We start from the raw sequence: 22,340 nt of genomic DNA, 5'->3' as shown, positions 1-22,340 counted from the left end.
GCAGCTGTTTGATAATGTAGTCAAGAAAAAGGCTAATCATATTAATTACTGTTATGTGCCCGACGGTGTAAAAAGCGATACCATTGTGCAGCGTTTATCTCAGTAAGTTGAGCGAGTGGATCTCTGAGCTCTTACGTATGAGTGGATTAGTGGCATCTAGCAGTGAGGTTGCGAATTGCAATATAGATCAGCTATGGTGGCCGACACAGGACAAAAATGTCGATGTCTGAGACGGCAGTCAAGCAAACACTCTGAGCAGTTTGTCCGTTTAGGGCTGCTGTAGAGACATGGCACTGCAAAATGGCGAATTCAATGTGTATGAGATAGAAATGGCTCGTTCTAAGGTAATAAAAACAACAGTTCATTATGTAAGGTCTTTATACACCACTGAAAACATAGTTATGTGTATTATATTGCATTTATGTCATAAAATGTACACATTGCACCTTTAAATGAAGCAAGGGTGTAGAGTTAAATTCAATTTTTAAGGCATGAAGAATTTTTTTTTTCACAGGAAAAATGTTTAAATATGTCATTTTGATGATCAAAGACGAGTTTTAATGAGGCTACAATGGGACTTTGAATTAAAAACTGACACCTTTGTGCACATGGAGGCAACTGAGGCAGGATTGTGTATTCCATTCATACAGAAATTGTGCATATTTTTATTAGAGATATAAAGATTAGTTGTTGTATTGTATCCTAAATCTAAAAAATGATTATGCATTGAATGCATTGGTGATGAATATGTTGTATTCCCACAGATATGACATCACTGATGTTTGGGGAAATGCGTCAGTGCTGCACCGTGTTATTGATTTAAATCATGGAGCCCAAACTCGACTGCTGCGCTTCATCTGTGCCAAACTCCCAGTGTGAGTTGAAGCTCAATATCTACGAGACCATCAGCGAGGGCAATGTGAATAAGCTGGAGGGCTCGGCGCTGGTGCGTGCGGGCAGTGACCCCAGCTCCTACCCGCCGTCCAAACACCCGCCTGGCGCCCGGCAGAGGTTCATCCGCAGGAGCCTGTGGTTCACGGACAATGACGAGCATCAGCCGGATGACTGCGCTCCGGAGAGTGAGGAGCAGAATAAGATGCTCAGCATCAACCTGCGCACTATAGTGGATCGAACTCTGGCCGTCCGGTCCGGTTTACAAGAAGGATCTAGCACGGAGAGCCAGAAGGGTCAGAAAGACCTTGATGGCGCCATCGCAGACGAGGAGAAGGAGAGAACAGATCCCAAAACGGACTTGACGGATGGCATCAAGACGAACATAAAGGCGGCCAGTGAGGAGAACGAGGAGGAGGCTGAGATGAAGGCTGTCGCCACCTCTCCGGGCGGACGCTTCCTCAAGTTTGACATCGAGATCGGCCGCGGGTCCTTCAAGACCGTCTACAAGGGCCTGGACACGGACACCTGGGTGGAGGTGGCCTGGTGTGAGCTTCAGGTGCGTTTCTGTTTTGTGCTGTGATGGTGAAACTGTGGTACTTTTAGTGATGGGAGCTTTCAAACACTGCTTCATGAAGATTCAAAACCTTTACGAATCTTTTGTTTTAAATCAGTGGTTCAGAGCTCGTATCAAACTGCCAAAGTCTCTGATCTCTGTGAAGCCATGAATCATGCGTCTATGGTTTTTACCTGATCTCTGATCAGTTTTATACATTTGTAGATGTTTTAATGAGACATTAGTATAATTAAAGGAATAATAGTAGTTAATAGTCTCTCATTGGCCTGTTTAGCTGAGCCATCCATGAAACAAACAAAACAAGCCCTGAAAATTGGTAAAAGAACACGTATTATACAGACGCTTTATTTGATCTCATTAGATTATTAGTTAATTGCATCTGAAAGATTTTACTTTCAATAAAACGTGCAATGTGTTTGTAAAAGGTGTTTTTATGCACGTTTGTTGTATTTACACTGTCCTGACCAGCAGGGGTCACTGCTTTGAACGCTTCCAAACAGTGAATCATTTTGCAAAGCGATTGGTTCAATTCAGGGCTTAAAATTAGAATTTTGAATATTTGATGAATTGAAAATAAAAATCCACATTTGAATGTTGCATTTTAATGTTTTTGTTAGCCTATCCAGTTGAACTTGAACCCAATATTGCAGAAATGGAGAAGCTCAGTGAGGAGAAGATCTTGGTTACGTCAAAACCACAACCAAGCCGTTCACACAGAATGCATTTTCTGCACTGCTTTTCCATTGTTTTCTATGCGCTAGACAGATATCTTTGACCATTGCACTCGCGTGGTTTTTTTTCCTGTTGTTATTGGCTCTTTATATTAAACTATGCATAAATACATGAAGCTGTTTTGTTTATAATAGTTTATCAAATTTATATTTGATTTATAAATGTTAGTTTAAATGTTATGCACTTTTTTTGTACAGACAGTCATGTTATTTCATTGCTTTGAATAATTTAATGCAACGTATTAATATTTCGTTCATTTCGCCCTCTTGTGGCCTCAGAAGACAAGACAAAAGCTTTTTTTTACTGAAATTATTCAATTCAAATATAATTTGAATATTAAAGCTGCAAGCAGCGATGAAAGGGCCCTCAACCCCACAAAATTTGTCAGGCCGCCACGGACACGCCCTACAGTGAAAACTTCTTTAACTTCTCAAAGGCCTTTACGTTAGACTGACAAAATATGATCTTATTCTGATTAAAGCTCTAGGAGGAGTTTGTTAAAGTACATCTGGAAATGGCAAAAACTCCAGTCTCATAATTCAATATAATTCAAAATATCTCACTTCCTGTTGGGTTTTCAGATTTTGCACCAGGGCTTTTTTTGTAGGTATTGGGCTGTTATACGTGTCTACTGAATGTCATAACTGTACGTGAAATGTTGCGCTATCGAGCCATTTTGCCACACCTTATTCTGAAACCCATATCAGACGTAAATTTTCACCACTTCTGAAGTAAACTCTTGAATATGAGTATCTTCTCAATCAGGTTCAGAAATGCCTCACACACATACAGTGCCGTGATGCACGTGTTCACCAGAGCCTTCATGATAAGATCTTTAAGTTTACATGTGTTTGACTTCTTATGAACATGCATGTGTTTCTTTATAACTGTCAGTCAGTGTATGAGACTGAATATTTACTAAATATTTGCTAAAAATCTTTTTCTTTTTTGATAGTATCAAGGCAAAAATGATTATACTGGCTGTAGATCTCGTGACGTTATCGTGGTGTTTTTCTCCGGGTCTGAAAGGATCAGAATGCATGAATGCACACGTAAACGAACATGTGAATTACAACATTTGGGTTCATATTAACAGAATTTTCAGAATCTGAAATCAGATTGGATTCATTTCGATTGACTGACATTAGCGCAGGTAAATGTACCTGTTGTCTTTTTGACCTGCTGCATTAGTGTTCAGGCTGAGCACCAGTGATTTACACTCTCTCTGTCTGTCTAAAGGAGGTCATTACAGCCATACAGTGTTGCTGTTTGTTCCCGACACAAATGAAGGGATGACCCTCACTGTAACACATTTACTGTGAAAGCGTGGTCAGATGGTGAAACTTGAGTCTTGCGACATTCTGAAAGATGTATAATTAAGATAACAGCAGTCAGTGAATGTAAACAACAGCCATCATGAGATCATCTGCGTTCTTTACAGGTTCCTGGTGTTCTAGATATTCCAGTGTTTATACTTTCATAGCTGTAAATGCCATATCATCATTATATGCAGTGCTTGTGCGTAAAACCTGTATAAAAATATTCTACAATGACCAACTGACACCACAAATGCAAGAATACCAGATTCCCGGCGGCCTTGGAAACATGCAATTTGTTTCAAAATGTTAATGTAGGCTGTTATTCATTATTACAAATTGAATAACAAAGTGTCATTTCATGGTGGCTTTTGGTGTTTGATAACTATAACAGTGGCTCCTCAGATCTGAAGGGATCAGAAGTGTTTAGTGTGATGTTGATGTGTGGTGCTGACACAAAGATTACATCTGTTTCTATGGTGGTAAAAATAGAGGCTGTCATACAAAGAAATGATGAAAGCATGCAAAAACAAGAGAACCAACAAAAACTGATTGTTGTAGTCAATGTTTGCTTTTTCCTGTTTTTCTATGCATTTGTTTATCATAGTAAAATCAAACTTGCAGCTGTAGTTTTTGCCAAATAATTTTGTAAGATAAATGCTGTGCATTAACCCATTTTAGTGTTCTGTTCTACTCTCGTATTCAAAATATTAAAAATAATATAAAGTATTTTCCTCATATTTTGATGGTTTAATCCAACTTGTAGGGTCATTAAAAACAAATATCCCCTCGGACGTCACTTATGCCACTGCTGTGTGTTGCGCAAGCAGGTGATTGTCAGTCAAATAGAGATAGAAAATAAAGATAGCGTTTTCATCTTTCTTAAGCTTCAAATGAGCTCTTCTATTTGAACTCAAATAAATAATTAGCAGTGGCTTTGTTTACATACTAAGGATTCATTCGTTATAATGAAGTACTCCACAGGAAGGATGAAATCTTCTTTAGGCTGTGTAGTTCAATACAAATTTACACACAATTTCAAACAAATTTTGATGTGCATGACAAATTTTATTTTCATTAATATATTAGAGTTTGAAACGTATAAATCAGTGGCATGTAGGCATTTCTTCATCCTTTTTTACTCTTTAAATGCATCTAGAGCTGCATGATTCTGGATAAATTGAGAATTTTTTGTTTTGTTTTGTTTAAAACCAAGATCATGACTCTCCCATGATTCCAAATAGACAACTAAATAAAATATAATGCAATTTACTAGAGGTTGTGACAAAATGTTAATTGCTGCAGTCATTAATTGGAATCAATTTTTTATTTTATTTTTAAACTGCACTTTCATTACTGAATGAATCGGCATTTCTGAACGAATCTCTTGAATGAATGATTCAATGGCAAATACATTTAAAAGTCACTTGTCTCCACCTACTGGTGTAATGATGTAATCAATCCAATCTTAAATTCAAGCGTCAAGTTTCTTTCAAAAGGTGATTTACCCTGTTTTGATTTCTACAGTAGACATCAGTGTTCATATCTGAACTTTTCTCAGTACTTCTGTGATATGAATCTGAATGTTCGCTGTGATCGCACTTGTCAAAGGTTTAATAGATACAGCTGAATCACTGTCATTTAGGAAAAAGATCATGTGGGTGTTTGAATCAGGATCACGACCTTTTAATGAGTGATTGAAGCTCTACATGCATCAGAAAAGCAAATAAATAAGGCTTAAATCACATGTACGTTATAAAGAAATGTGAGATGCAGTGGGCTGATGAGTCAGGTGACCGGCCATGGAGAGTCTGTATTGTTGAGCCCTGTAAACGCGTTCAGATGACTTTCAAATGCATTCGAAGGCATAGGCCTTGATTCACAACATTTGAGCTGCAGTTAGGGTTAGGTGTTTCTCAGCGCTCTGTCGATAAGCATCTTAAGCTGGAATGTGGCGTTGCTGATGGTGATCATATACCCACACATTCAAGTCATGTCAGGGTTTGCCTGCTCACGTGTTTGAGCGGATTGGAAGTAAATAAGCAGAAGCGCTGCCAAGTGGGTCAGTGCTGTTGTTCATTTACTTCAGCAGGTCATTAGAGGTTGACCGTTTGTTTGATACATTTGTTTCAGATCCGTTGGCCTTTCATTGCATGGAACTTCCTTTGGCTTTGATTTATATATGAGATCTTTTGGCTGGTGACAGATTGTTGATAACATTATTGAGATGTTGGCTGTCCTCGTCTATCACTGTCTCTGTTTGGTGCTCAATAGTGACCGCGCTCGATTACAGCAGCTGCGATTCAGGAAGATGATTGGATAACATACTGTAGCATACATAAGCTCAGCACAACCTGGATCCCAAGCCGATATAAATCCTGTCTGTGTCCGGACAGTGTGTGTGTGTGTGTGTGTGTGTGGAATAATTAAAGCTCCTCGTCATAGATCTCAGCGTTGATCGTGTGTTCTCATGTGGGATGCCAAAAAGCGTTTTATGGAGTTGATTGTGGAGTCCTGCTTCAGTCAAATCTGTTAATGTGCATCTGGCGTCCTGCCTGACAGATGAAGCCACATCAGGTGGATTTGTGCCATGTCAACAGTGCCGCGCTCACATGGGAAATGTGCTTCACAAAACCTGCTGCCAGCTGAGGATAACCAGAGAGATACGGACATGAACAAGAGCAGAACCAAACTGTGAATCACTCGAGGAATCATTGTTAAAAATGTCCTATTATGCTTTTTCATCTTTCTTTAGTGTGTTGATCATGAAAAAGGTTTCCAGAGTTCCTCCAGCAGGAGTTCTTCTCTATATCTGTTTCTGAACTCCTGAAACGCCTCCATTGTAGTCTTGAGTTTTCTTCACAATATTCCTCATTTAAATAATTCATGCGCAGAATAAAGGGGCGGGGCCTGGTTGAGTTAGTTAGTTAGTAGTGTGTTGAAACTGGTGGTTATGGTAAGGGGTGGGGCATTTCCCAAACACCAATCACAACACAGTGCTCCAGCCGACCAATCAGAGCACACTGTGCTTTTCAGAAGGCGGGGCTTCATAGAGACAGGAACTAAACAGAGCGTTACTGACAGACTGGGAAGAGAGGAGCTGAACAATGGAGAATATGAGGAAAATAATCAACATTCAAGCAGGACAAACCTGTTCTAGTGGAGACAAAAACAACATCAAGATTGGTTGAATGAATGATTCAGTGACTCACTCAAATCTACACTTGTTTCATTACTGGATGAATAGGTGTTTTTGAATGAATCCCTTGAATGAATGACTCAAATTACATACATTTAAGTTACTTGTCTCCACCTACTGGTGTAATGATGTAATTGATTCAGTCTTTATTTGAAGTATCACGTTACTTTCAGAAGGAGATTTACTGTATTTTAATTTCTACTGTAGACGTCAGTGTTTATATCTGAACTATAAACTTTTATCCAGTACTTCTGTGATAATCTGAATTATTTTAAGACAGAAATAATGATACTGTGTGGTTGAAAAGACTGTTTGTGAAGCTGTTTCATATCTATATAGCTCTCATATCTCTCTCTGGATCAGCGGCAGCTCGTGATTCACAGTGATTCGAACGGTAATGATGGCGTTGATCAATCTCATCAAAGTGGATTTGCTTTGGCAGCAGAAAACGGTGTCTTCTCGACACGAACAACACGAACCAAACTCTTCCAGTCTCAGATACAACTACAGTGATTGAGGGCGGGGCAAAGAGATGCTGTTCAGCCAATTAAACCACAGGCTGGCATTATGCAAATTAGATACAAACCTGCAATTACTGACGACTTGTTTCAGGCAGTTCAGAACTGCTGCTTTCTTTTAGGAGAAACTTTGATCTTTGCAGACCTTTTACATTGACAAACGGCTTTATTACACTGCATGAAAGATAATATTCGAAAAATCATAATAGGGCACTTTAAACTGCTGTGTTTTGCTTATATACACCAGATAATGAGGATTTCATCTCTCCAAAATGTGAAGAACATCACTGAAAAATGGCAGCAGTGCTAGAAAGGTTGTGAACCCTTGTGGCCTAAACTGTGGCTTAAATTGTGGCTTAAAATTCTAAAATATATTCCCTTAAACATTTTTTTAAATTGTATTTATTGACCAAAATTAACAAATAGATTTGTTGGCATTTGTGGTTGCAGACCTCCAAAGAACGTATTTTAAATAATAATTAAGATGTAATTTTCATTCACGTGAAATTAAAAATTGATAGTTTGAAGACAGATGAATAAAAATGAAACCCTTTAACTATCCCACCAATGAAAGAAGACTGTTCTGAGAGGAAATATTAATCTAGTGTCTGCTGAAGGATGAGGAATAAGGATGCTGCGGTTGTGAGTGCTGCAGGAGACGAGAGGAGGCGTTCCTGTGTCCAAAAATAGCTGGAGCGAGCGCAACACAACGGGTCTCGACAACACCGCCTGTCCATGAAACAGGCTAAACATTAACACTGTTAACTCGTCACGGCTCCAGTGTGAGGTCTGGAAGGCACTAGTGCTTCAGAGACATTGACAATCGCAGTATTTTGGACATGCAGATCAGTGATTGAGCAAGAGAGCTCTTCAGACTCTCTACATTTGCAACCAGATTTACTTTTGTTATTTGCCATGTTCAGAACACAACTGGATAAAAGCCTCCGCCGACACTGTAGCAGATAAATGTTTCAGCTGCTACTGTAACCGTTTGCTCAAGATGTTGATCTTGTCCTCGGCTTCTTCTGATTAAAACAGACACTGATGTGCAAAATGTGAACAATTTCTGACTTAAACAGTTTAGTTGAGCTTTACGGTTCAACTGAAACTAAAACAAACTAAAACCATAAAATGCTTGAAATAAAATAAACGTTAACTGAAATAAATAAAAAAACGTATTTTATATCAGCTAGTTTCCAAGGCAACATTTCTCATTTTTGTTTAGTTTAACTTTGACTTACAAAACCATTCTGTGTCTGGTTCCCTCTGACCTCTTTTCCTCCTCCTTATCCATATCTGCTCATTTTGTTTAGTTCTGTTTGGCATTTTGCGTTGGTTCAGTCTGACTCTTCTGCTGTATTTGCTGTAATTGGTCTCTGTATATATGTACAGTTACTTCCTGTTTGTCGTTAAGCCAGCTCTGGCATTTCCGGTGAACTGTTATCTGTTCATTCTGTAGTTGCTGTACATCGACACAAAACCATCAATGGCTTTTTAATGTTGTATTAATATTTTAATGCAGTTATCACATTTACCTAATTTGTCAATAAAACAGTTTTATTGATTCCAATAAAGATGAAGCTATTGGGACCTTTCCCAGCACTTCAAATGTTATTTTTAATGTGACGACCACAAACATTATTTGTTCATCCTTCTGAGTTTGTCCCTATTCGTAAAACCGAACGATTCAAATTGCAGGAAATTCAACATTTGATAGAAAACACTTATTTAAAAATAAAAAAACAGCAGGTGGCGGCAGAGTAGCATTTATTTGCGCATATATCAGCGATTTCCTCTAATAGTTTTTCACTTAGTTTCGCTTTTGAATAAATATTAAACATTCTAAAATAACTAGGTTTAAAAATACATTTTGTCAATGTGAAGTATGAAGTACTCAAAAAAATCTCATGAAAAACAATAACTTTCTTCTGAATGAATGACACAGAAAGCGAGGACCGTGCTTTCCCTAGAAGCTGTCAGTCAGTGCAGCGCAAGATCAATGATTTCAGCACATTTATGAAAAAACACATTTTATACAATGAATCTAACTAAAGTGCACAAGAAATATTTAATTTTTGATGTTTTTTTTTCCACACGAAAGTGTAAAAACTGATGGTCGAATTGAACTTAGCTAAGGAAGAACACTAAGGAACATCTTTATTTATCTTATTTTTTTTAAAGTCGTCTTACGTTTGAATAACTAAATTAATACTATGCCAGACTATTTAAGTGACTATATTCTGATTATAAACTAAGTATTACACTACTGATGCTCGACAGACCAGCAAATGACATCTCACCTGAAGTTTTCCAGCTGGCTTATATTATTGCAGAAGTTCTAAAGAACGCTTTGTGCATATAGTCAGTCAGAGTTATAGAGTTATATTATTAAAGGTGCCCTAGAACCAGTTTTTACAAGATGTAATATAAGTCTAAGGTGTCCCCTGAATGTGTCTGTGAAGTTTCAGCTCAAAATACCCCATAGATTTTTTTTAATAAATTTTTTTTAACTGCCTATTTTGACGCATCATTAAATATGCTCTGATTAAGCGTGTGCGGCCCCTTTAAATCTCGCGCTACACAGCTAATATAACCCTCAAAATGGATCTTTACAAAGTGTTCGTCATGCAGCATGTCTAATCGCGTAAGTATGGTATTTATTTGGATGTTTACATTTGATTCTGAATGAGTTTGATAGTGCTCTGTGGCCAAAGCTAACATTACACACTGTTGGAGAGATTTATAAAGAATGAAGTTGTGTTTATGAATTATACAGACTGCAAGTGTTTAAAAATGAAAATGGCGACGGCTCTTGTCTCTGTGAATACAGTAATAACCGATGGTAACTTTAACCACATTTAACAGTACATTAGCAACATGCTAACGAAACATTTAGAAAGACAATTTACAAATATCACTAAAAATATCATGTTATCATGGATCATGTCAGTTATTATCGCTCCATCTGCCATTTTTCACTATTGTTCTTGCTTGCTTACCTAGTCTGATGATTCAGCTGTGCACAGATCCAGACGTTAATACTGGCTGCCCTTGTCTAATGCCTTGAACATGGGCTGGCATATGCAAATATTGGGGGCGTACATATTAATGATCCTGACTGTTACGTAACAGTCGGTGTTATGTTGAGATTCGCCTGTTCTTCAGAGGTCGTTTAAACAAATGAGATTTATATAAGAAGGAGGAAACAATGGAGTTTGAGACTCACTGTATGTCATTTCCATGTACTGAACTCTTGTTATTCAACTATGCCAAGATAAATTCAGTTTTTCATTCGAGGGCACCTTTAATAAATATCCTGGTTCTTCCAAGCTTTATAATCGGAGTGAATTGTAGCTGAGATTTTGAAGCCCAAAAAAGCTCATCCATCCATCTTAAAAATAATCCATACAACTCCAGGGGGTTAATGAAGGCCTTCTGAAGACAAGCGATTTTTGAAAGAAAAATATCCATATTCACAACTTTATAAACTATAATGACTGGCTTCTGGCAACGGTCGTACGCGAGTCGAGTTCCTGTGGAAGAGTGACCTCTGACCTGACGCGTGACACATTGGCAAACGCTCAGAGGATAGAGCAAAACAAAACACCGGTCACGAATCAGAAGTCTAAAACAAGAAAATTTAAAGAGAAATGTTGGAGGATTTTGATATAAGAGAAGAGGAGCTTGAGTTTGTTGCACAGCCATATCTGTTTGAACCGCAAGAGTCGTCTTAGATTACGATACTCCTACATCCTGTGTCGGGTCAGAGGTCACTCTTCCGCCGGAACTAGGCTTACATACGGCCGTTATCGGAAGCTAGTAGTTTATAAAGTTTTAAATATGGATATTTTTCTTACAAAAACCATCGCTTCTCTTCAGAACCTTTTATTAACCTCTTCTTGGAAGAGCCAGGATATTTATTAATGTAACTCCAATTGTGTTCTGCTGAAAGAAGAAAGTCATAAACACCTAGGATGGCTTAAGAGCGAGTAAATTATGGGATAATTTCAATTTTTGGGTGAACTAACCCTTATACAAAGCTGATTAAAATCATTTTACAGAGAGAATCTGTAGTCGTACCAATGTTTGTGACCGATAACAGAAGCTCTCATTTGTCTGGTTCATGGCTCCTTATGTCTTCAGATGTACATGCATCATATCTCTGGAAGCGTCCTCTATTGCAGCAAAACTCCACCGTCAGCGAGTGTCACAGAGACTTCAAGTGCAGGGTCGTGCCGTGACCCCTGACCTGATGACCTCTGCTTTACAGGGATGTTTGGGTCAGTCAGGGCTGTGGTCAGATTCAATACAAACACAACACGTGCATTCAGGGCTGTAGTAAAGCGCTGAAGTCAGTAGTCTACTCTGTGGAAGTGCCCTAAACGCCACTGAGTTCATGACAAGCACAGAAAGACACTTCAAACTCCTCAAATATCTAGCTAGCTAACTAACTAGGTGGAACATGTGAAAAGGCCTCGGTTGACGGAGGAAAGAGCCGAGTATGACTCAGAGGATGTGATTGCAGTTTTATGTTCATGATGTTACACCAAATACTGCAGCTGCAGTGAAGGGTCTGCAGTCATACTTCACACAACAGATTTTGTGATGTAACTTTTGGTTTGTCATTTGCTCTGGGAATGGAAACGCTAGTGTACTTACAGATTTCCTCTGTGTGCTCAGCTGTGAGTACGTCTGCACATATTATAGCTCTATCAATAAATGTCTTCAGGGAGTGTGTGTCAGTCAGCGGTTGTGCTAATAGAGCTGTTCAGGGCTGAAACTGAAGCGCATCAATTCATTCCTGTGAGTAGAACCACCCGTATTTAGATGTGTCTGTCTCCAAACCTGCTCCAGTCTCGCTGAATAACTGAATGAAAATAGTATGCTATCACAAAAAAAATTAGCGTTTAGGAATAAGATCGAGAGGGTGTTTAAATCCAGATCGCCGCCTTTTAACAGTTAATGGTGCAGCTCTAATAGCTGTGCTTGATGATTAAACCATCGCCGCTGTATTTGCTCAAACTTTATTAGCCAAAGTTTAGTACTCAGGGTTAGTTGTTTGTTCACATCATTGTACTATAGACATGAATGACACCTCATCCATCAGATGTCAAAGAGAGATATCATGAAGACACGAGGGAGGACTTAAAGGGATAGTTCACCCAAAAATGAAAATGTGATGTTTATCTGCTTACCCCCAGCGCATCCAAGATGAAGGTGACTTTGTTTCTTCAGTAGAACACAAATTATGATTTTTAACTCCAACCGTTGCCGTCTGTCAGTCTTATAATGCATGTCAATGGGAACTTCATCTATAAGAGTAAAAAAAACATGCACAGACAAATCCAAATTAAACCCTGTGGCTCGTGACGACACATTGATGTCCTAAGACACGAAACGATCGGTTTGTGCGAGAAACCGAACAGTATTTATATCATTTTTACCTCTAAAGCACCACTATGTCCAACTGCCTTGAGCATGCCCTGGGGTTAGCAGATAAACATCAAATTTTCATTTTTGGGTGAACTATCCCCTGGGCATCGACATTAAAATTTAATGATTTGATACAATTTCGAGTCACAAGCTTGATGTGATTCATTTCCAATCTTGATTTAATTAGATTTGATCTAGATTAATTTGAGTGTATATATATATATATATATATATATATATATATATATATATATATATATATATATATATATATATATATATATATATATATATATATATATATATATATATATATATATATATATATATATATATATATCTATATCAGGTACAGTACACATCAATTAATCTCTCAACTAATTCTGTAAACTATGCAGGAACCCTGTCAGTCGCTACATATTACAGGTTAAAATTAACAACTGATTTAAACATTTAAACTAGCCAGTTTTTATAGTAACTTTTAATGACAATAATATTTTTACTCTAATTCATTGTTGAAATATAAACATTTAAACTGTGATTGTCAAGTTTTTTTCATGACTGATTTATTCAAATAGGCTACATTACATTATTGCTACATTAAATATTGACAAATGGGTTCAGTAAAAAATTATGAATATGTAAAATAACAATCAAAGCGCTCCTCTAGAGTTATTTTTCTAGCTGACTATCAAGTTTATGGTCACTGAATGTCTTTTCTAAGGTAAATGTGACGTTATCGGATCATGTTGTTCTCCAGCTGTTTTACTGACGTCTTTCCACGATTGAAACACTGATTGAGCGAATACATGAGACATGATTCATTTCAGTAAGTTGTTCTGTATCTTTTATTTATTGACTGAATTGAGTGACAGAGTTTGAAACCTGAGACTTTGTGAGACAACGCACAAAGATTTTTGTGATTATTGGATGGCAGAAGCTGTAAATAATATTTAGGGATTTTTTTTTTTTTTTTTTTTCATTAGAGAAATTCACACATCAACTGAAACTGTGAACAGCACTTGCATCATCACTTCTGTGCCTTCTTGATGTCCTCATGCTGAGACAAATGAAAAACTTGCATCATTTGAAAGATTAGAAATAACTTTATACTGGCAGGCAGGGTTTGGCAGTCCCAATCTAACAGCTGTAAAACTTTTGACATTCTAAAGTGTTTTTTTTTTTGGTTTTTATTTTAGTGTATTTCTGTCATGACAACTCTGAGTGTTTGGCATGGTAATTGGTATGAATGTTGATATATATTTGGTATTGGCGGAATAGATCTGCTACGCTGCTGCTGTTATTGTTGTTGCTGCTGTTATGCCGGTTTCACACTGCAGCGCGTGAGCAGCGCATATTTTTTCCGGCATGCATGTTAACCAACAAAGTGGGGGTTTCAACAAAGAGTCTATTTTTGCTGCGCTGCTGACGCTCAATTAAAATGAAAGCACACTTTTGATGGACAAAATAAATATAATTTCACACAAAAAGTGTTCAAAATGCACAGAATAAGCATTTCTAGTGTGTTTTAACAAGAATTTGAGCATGTCAGAAAAGAAAATTTAAGAATCAAAAATATCTGTAGAAGATTTACCCATTTAAACTTGTTTTTAATTATTCCTACTGCTGTTATTGCTGCTGCTGCAGAGTAAAACAGGACTTGCTACGGCCAATACATACACAACACATTGCTGTGAAAAAGTAAGACATGTTGCTGTACAATATAGCATACACGAATTAACCGTAGCAGATCTATACAGGTGTAGCTGGGGAAGGTGGAAGGTTTCTGAAAGTGCGCTGCAAATGTTGACCAAGTATTTGAAGATTGAGCTGCAAGCTTATTGGCTTCTGATACAGCAGGAACCAATCAGCAGTGCCCTATAGAGAATGATGTGATTGCAAACAGATTGAGTTAAGGACCTGTCAGCCAGCGCCATCTACATTTTCATGACAAATTTTTGTATTTATGCAACTCTTATAAAACTCGTAGAAAATGTACAACTTGGCTCTTGCAATGAAAATATTCTCAGCTAATGAAATGTCATTAAAGAGTTGGAAGAGCCCAAAAATGAAAACTGTTATTTATTACACGCCCTCATGCCATTCCACACCCGTAAGACCTTTGTTCATCTTCAGAACACAAATTAAGATATTGTTGAATAAAGTCGTTACAAAAAGTATTCTCGTCTCTTCATAACATTAAGGTTGATCCACTGCAGTCACATGACTGTTTTAACGATGTCTTTAGTACCTTTCTGGGCCTTGAAAGTGTTGATTATATTGCTGTCTATGGAAGAGTCATAAACCTCTCGGATTTAATCAAAAATATCTTAATTTGTGTTCTGAAGATGAACGAAGGTCTTACAGGTGTGGAACGACATGAGGGAGAGTAATTGATGACAGAAATTTCATTTTTGTGTGAATTAACCCTTTAAAAACTGTAATACCTACCTACCTCCAAACATTTGACTAGTAGTATACTTGTAAAACAGTGTGATAATCGTAAGTTTGAAAGCTTTTTTTTGCCAGTGCTGCACTGTGTTGTAGGTGAAGCAGAGATCCTGCTGCTGTTTGGTGCATGTAGGGACAGAAAGACTCACTGAACCACTGAACCACTGCATAATGCATGAGGCTGCTGGAGCTGGAAAAACCACACACACACACACATATATATACACACACGTATAGTTTCTTGTACACATTCATCAGAACCTAAAAACGACTACTTTACACTTTCAGCTACTCCGTGGTTTATAGTCAGCATGAAACAACATTCACATTTTACTGCCATAAGATAAGAGTAATGTGGACTTGATGTTCTCCATCAGGAATTGATTGGGTTGTGAAAAGTGTCTCTACATATGATTAAATGTGATGTTAATTGGCACAAGATGATAGAGGAAGATCTCACTTGCTTGGAAAAAAAACAATATATAGAAGACATCACAAGACTTTATGAATTTAGAAATGGAGCTCAAGTCTCTCAATTTCTTTCTGTCTGCATGTTTTTCATTATAGCATCACTGAGCTCATTTTGTTTAGTGTGATTTAATATCAAGCTTATTTGATTAATTTATAAAATTTAATCAAAATGAATTAAAAAAAAAATGAATTAAATGAATTTAAAATGAATTAAAACTGAATCCATAAAATGATCCCATGATGGAACCCCTAAAATATTCTACATATGAAGAGCCTGACGGAACCCTTTAATCTTCTTCTGTATGGAACCTGTTCTCCTGAGAGTGACCGCTTGTGTCCGATGGAGTGTTTAATTGTGTCTGTTTGTGTGTGTCAGGACCGTAAGCTGTCGAAGGCGGAGCGGCAGCGCTTTAAAGAGGAGGCCGAGATGTTGAAGGGTCTTCAGCACCCAAACATAGTGCGCTTCTATGATTTCTGGGAGTCGCCGCTGAAGGGGAAGAAATGCATTGTGTTGGTCACAGAGCTCATGACGTCAGGAACGCTGAAAACGTGAGAATATTTCCACAGAGCGTTTCAGCATGACACTGATCCAGTGCAGGACATTTGAGTCACATTCAGATCGGGAATCAAGTGTGGTAGTTTTATTTTATTTTATTTTATGTTTTATTTTATTTTATTTAATTTTTTTTATTTTTAATTAAATTTTTATTTCATTTTATTAAAAAAAATAAATACTTCTGGAACAACACAGCTGAAAAAGTGGGCGGGCACTAATGCACAGTATTGCAAAACACTTTATATATATATATATATATATATATATATATATATATATATATATATATATATATATATATATATATATATATATATATATATATATATATATATATATATATATATATATATCTGCATTTTTAAGGTTCTCGCATCATATTTGCACACCGTTTGAAATGCATGGAGAAAGAGAAAGGAAGACTTTCTTTGGATAGTTCCTCATACAAAGATATCATATGGCTGTGATATACAGATATAATATAGCCCGTTATGTGGTTAGTTAACGTCGTGTATTCAGCTAAACAGACATAATGAATAATGTAATGATTACAATACAAATAATGCTGATTATCAATTATAAATGCTACTCATTTTCTCCAGGTATCTGAAACGCTTTAAGGTGATGAAACCTAAAGTTTTGCGCAGCTGGTGCCGTCAGATTCTCAAAGGTCTGCATTTCTTACACACGCGCACTCCTCCCATCATCCACCGGGACCTGAAGTGTGATAACATCTTCATCACGGGCCCCACGGGCAGCGTCAAGATCGGGGATCTGGGTCTGGCTACGCTCAAAAGAACCTCCTTTGCTAAGAGTGTGATTGGTGAGTCCATTAATATCCAGCTTTTTTGGATGCATGCCCAGTGTTCTTTTATTAATTTATTTGGGTTTATTTGATTTTGCTTTCAGTGTATTGGAGCTCCTTTTAACACATTTTACCACGTTTACATGGTCCTCACAGGTCCATAAAATCTTAAATTCAGTTAATCAAATTCAGTGCCATAAAAAGTCTTAAATGTTTTAAATGGTATAAGAAATGTCTTAATGATCAATGCAAGAGGTCTTAAATTTGGGGACAGAGAAACAGGAATTGCGATTATGGCTTAATGTGAAACTTCAGAAGGCGATGATTTGATGAAATTAACGTAAGTGCTGTGCATTTTAAACAATACCATAAAAATACCATAAATACCAAAATGAACCATAAAAAACTAAAAACGTGGTGCTGTTGTTTTTATGTTTGTCTGAAGGGACCAGACTGTCTTTAGGAGAGATTCGATTGCATTTTCTTTTCATCTTACCTCCATATAATGCCTACTAAAGTACCTTTGTAAACAGAGGTAACCAGGGTAACCGCTATATTTCTGCCATTCATCTTCAAAAGAAGATGATTTGATGAAATGAATGTAAGTGCTGAAAAGTTTCGAATGCATTTTCTTTTCATCTTATCTCCTTATAATGCCTACTAAAGTACCTTTGTAAACAGAGGTAACCAGGGTAACCGCTATATTTCTGCCATTCATCTTCAAAAGAAGATGATTTGATGAAATGAATGTAAGTGCTGAAAAGTTTCGAATGCATTTTCTTTTCATCTTATCTCCTTATAATGCCTACTAGAGTAGCTTTAGATACAGAGATAACTGGGGTAACCGCTATATTTATGCCATTCATTAAGCGCCAGAGAATTGGCATTTTTATGTGCTTTTTTTGTTCAGACAATGCAAAAATCAACCCATATTTTTACACAGCACATACACTGTGTTATCAATGCTATTGTAGATCAACAAGAAGCTAATGTTCAATCTAAATATCTAAACAATTAGAATAATAAGCTGTGTGTGTATAACATTATAAATTATTATTTTATTAATTAAATTTTTACTTCTGCAGGTCTTAAAAAGCCTTGAATTTGATATTAAAAACCAGATTAAATCTGTTACACAGATCTGTGCAGTGATCAGTGCAGACATAAACATCCATAGATTCCAAGATCATCTTCAGCACTTTGTCATTGTCAGTTTCATTGTAGAACCAAGAGGCGGCTAAATTGAGTCCCGTTTTTAGATAGTGTATGTTTCTCTGTGAATCATAAGATCATTTCATCCTTTCATTTCCTCAGGTACGCCGGAGTTCATGGCCCCAGAGATGTACGAGGAGCATTACGACGAGTCCGTGGATGTCTACGCGTTTGGCATGTGCATGTTGGAGATGGCCACGTCTGAATACCCGTATTCAGAGTGTCAGAACGCTGCTCAGATCTACCGCAAAGTCACCAGTGTAAGTCACACCTGCGCTTTAACACTTTCTAGTGCTTTTACTGCAGCGATCATTTCATTTCACTAAAGGAAGAATGTTTTTAGACAGACCCTGTTCATGCTGCTGCTGACGTCCGTCTCAGTGGTCGGCATTAAAGAGCACCTATTCTGCTTTTTTCCAATGTTCATCTTTCTTTAGTGTGTAATGTTGCTGTTTGATCATGAAAAAGCTCTGCAAAGCACAAAGTCGCTCCAGCGGACACTAACAGATATTTTTTCTTGTTTAAAGCATAAACTCAGGATACATTTTTCAGTCTTACAAGTCTTAAAGGTGCCCTAGATTCAAAAATTGAATTTACCTCGGCATAGTTAAATAACAAGAGTTCAGTACATGGAAATGACATGCAGTTAGTCTCAAACTCCATTGTTTCCTCCTTCTTATATAAATCTCATTTGTTTAAAAGACCTCAGAAGAACAGGCGAATCTCAACATAACACCGACTGTTACGTAACAGTCGGGATCATTAATATGTACGCCCCCAATATTTGCATAATGCCAGCCCATGTTTAAGGATTACACAAGCCAGTAACGTCTGGATCTGTGCACAGATGAAGCATCAGACTAGGTAAGCAAGAACAATAGTGAAAAATGGCAGATGGAGCAATAATAACTGACATGATCCATGATATCATGATATTTTTACTGATATTTGTAAATTGTCTTTCTAAATGTTTCGTTAGCATGTTGCTAATGTACTGTTAAATGTGGTTAAAGTTACCATCGTTTCTTACTGTATTCACGGAGACAAGAGCCGTCGCTATTTTCATTTTTAAACACTTGCAGTCTGTATAATTCATAAACACAACTTCATTCTTTATAAATCTCTCCAACAGTGTAGCATTAGCCGTTAGCCACGGAGCACTATCAAACTCATTCAGAATCAAACGTAAACATCAAAATAAATACTTTACTCACATAATTCGAAGCATGCATACAGCATGCATGACGAATATCTTGTAAAGATCCATTTGAGGGTTATATTAGCTGTGTGAACTTTGTAAATGCGCTGTAATATAGTCGAGAGCTCGTTTGGCAGGGAGCGTGAGCATTTAAAGGGGCGGTGTCGAGTGTAAATCAGTGCATAGTTAATGATGCCCCAAAATAGGCAGTTAAAAAAATTAATTAAAAAAAATCTATGGGGTATTTTGAGCTGAAACTTCACAGACACATTCAGGAGACACCTTAGACTTATATTACATCTTGTGAAAAAGCATTCTTGGGCACCTTTAATATCTTCTTATCTTCTTCTGTCAAGTCTTATATCTATCATTTTGCTTCTCCAGTAAATGTATCTTGATTTAAGAATATTTAAATATTTGTACTGGATAACTAGACAGAGGAAGAACATAATTTTTCTTTTCTTTGTTGCAGTGCACCCCAAAATCAAAATATCTAGAAATATTTAGACTTCTTGTTTTTTAATGACAATTAGAGAGATTTCTCTCAAAAATCAGATCTCAGTCATTTACTCATCTTCATATACTTTCAAACCTATCTCACAGTTTTTCTATGGAGCACAAAAAAAATCATTTTCACACAGCAATAGTTCATAATGAAGCTCTAAAACTCTGAACTGATAACCTGAGAATCACTACGGTTCACAAATCAGACTAAATTAGTTCCTGAATCAGAGTTCAGCTCATGTTTGCAGCAGGTTTTTGAGTCTCGGCTCACTGGAGGGGAAGATTAACAGTGAAGAGCATCAGTTTCGGTCCGTTCCTCACAGACACATGCGATTGTCCTAAATGTTCTGGTCCTACAGTTACAGGCTCTTAATGTCTCTGTCTGTCTGTGCGTGTCTCTCTCAGGGAGTGAAGCCTGCCAGTTATAATAAGGTGATGGATCCTGAGGTGAAAGAGATCATTGGCGAGTGTATCTGTCAGAATAAGGAGGAGCGGTGAGTTACTGACGGCATCTGCACCAAAACAACCCACCTGAGACACCCTCATGAGTGACTGATCTGGTACAGTCTACATAGACAACAACAGCACATGATGTGAATATAATGTATGTTTTAACACTCTAGCATGTTGATAAACTGACAACGCAATACTCTTAACCCTCCGGTGCTCACATTCGTACTCCTCCCGCTCAAAATGGCTGAACACCTCAAATGTAATGGTTTTTCTTCCAAAAAATCAAGGTCATACATATATATTTTTTTTTTGTTCAATAATGTATATTTTTAAAGGGTTGGTTTATTTATGATATGACAGATATTGATGACTTTTTTTAACTTTAGTTAGTGTAATGTTGCTGTTTGAGCATCTGCAAAGTTATGACACTCAAAGTTCAATGCAAAGAGAGATATTTTCTTTTACAGAAATCACTTTTTAAGGACTACAACAAATGGCTGGTAGGGACTACAACGAGCTTCTTCCTGGATTAGTGACATCACTAACCCTAAAATTTACATAACTTCTTTAGAGAAGAGGAAGAGTTGTTGTAGTAGAGTGTTGTTGTCATGCCGTCATTTTACGCCGGACTGCTTCACAAACGAGGGTCAATTCAACACAAAAGATGAACATGACGGCACATGCTAGTGGATGAGTTGAATCAACTCCACAGCAACTACATCAATTTATCCACTAACCATTCAGAAACGTCTAAAAGTTGTAACTTCTTCCTGAGTCTCTCCATCAGTGTCGACTCCGGTTTGAACAATGTAAGGCTGAACACCGTTACTGACAATCCTCATTTTGGCTGCGTGAGATTCTCCAGCTTTGTTGTTGTTGAGCTGTTAAAGCTCCGCCCTCTTCTGGAAAGGGGGCGGGAGCAGCAGCTCATTTGCATTTAAAGGGACACACACAATAACGGCGTGTTTTTGCTCACACCCAAATAGGGGCAAATTTGACAAGCTATAATAAATCATCTGTGGGGTATTTTGAGCTGAAACTTCACAGACACATTCTGGAGACACCAGACTTATATTACATCTAAAAGGGGCATTATAGGTCCCCTTGAATATTTTGTGTTTTGAGGGAATTTTAGGGTTTAAGTAATATTTATGCAATCATTATGATCCATTTGTTTCCGTAATTTTTACAATATGAATACAATTAATCCATAATTTTTTTTCTTCCTAAGTTTTTAAAACCATTTTTCAATTAACCCCTTTATTGTTGTGTGCTTTTTTTTTACATCATGGCTGATTTGTAGATTGTGAAATGCATATTCCATTTCATTTTCAATGTCGGTCATTAAAGGGCCATTTGGATACAGAGATAACTGGGGTAACCGCTATATTTATACCATTCATTAAGCACCAGAGAATTGGCATTTGTGCCATTTGAAATCATGTCCATGATTTGTGTGTGTGTGTGTGTGTTCACATAGCAAGTGCCAAAAAAGTCTCCAAGTTATTCTGATGTATTAAAAAAATCAAAACATAATTTTGTCCAAAGGACACCAGAGGGTTAAGAATAAAAATGCACCACATTTTATCTGTAAGCTGTTAATATTAATACTTTTTGTTATGGAATGAATTACATTTACACATTTAAAAAAAATATGAAGCAGCACAACTGTTTTCAACATTGATAATAATCATAAATGTGAAGGATCATGTGACACTGGAGTAATGATGCTGAAAATTCAGCTTTGATCACAGGAATAAATTACAATTTACTATATATTGACATAGAAAACAGCTGTTTTAAATTGTAATAATATTTCACAATTTTTGCTGTATTTGATCAAATAAATGCAGCCTTGGCGAGCAGAAAAGACTCTTTAAACACACAAAAGTTTTGCCTCAAAATAAGCAAACCACATTTAAACTGATCAGGTGTATCTAAAATGTCACTAATAGGGTTCTAAATTACATATTAAATGAACAGAAACTAAAAGCACTTATATAATATATAGATCATCATTTCCT

At 37.0% G+C, this 22,340-nt stretch overlaps 1 protein-coding gene across 9 annotated transcripts in view; it reads left to right on the top strand.

Annotated features, from left to right (window-relative positions):
• Positions 1–22,340, top strand: part of LOC125280549 (serine/threonine-protein kinase WNK2-like) — a 71,040-nt gene that overhangs the window by 1,709 nt on the left and 46,991 nt on the right. For all 9 annotated transcript variants that reach the window (XM_048211146.1, XM_048211153.1, XM_048211152.1 and 6 more), the window contains exons 2-6: positions 765–1,450; positions 15,965–16,137; positions 16,747–16,967; positions 18,264–18,421; positions 20,269–20,357. In XM_048211146.1, the coding sequence (XP_048067103.1) occupies positions 827–1,450; positions 15,965–16,137; positions 16,747–16,967; positions 18,264–18,421; positions 20,269–20,357 (1,265 nt within the window). In that variant the 5' untranslated portion in view covers positions 765–826. The remainder of the gene's footprint in view (positions 1–764; positions 1,451–15,964; positions 16,138–16,746; positions 16,968–18,263; positions 18,422–20,268; positions 20,358–22,340) is intronic.

This window comes from Megalobrama amblycephala, linkage group LG12 (assembly GCF_018812025.1).
Source record: "Megalobrama amblycephala isolate DHTTF-2021 linkage group LG12, ASM1881202v1, whole genome shotgun sequence".
NCBI classification, from domain to species: domain Eukaryota; kingdom Metazoa; phylum Chordata; class Actinopteri; order Cypriniformes; family Xenocyprididae; genus Megalobrama; species Megalobrama amblycephala.
Note: the sequence above shows the minus strand (reverse complement) of the source record. Positions and strands in the feature narration are given on the sequence as shown.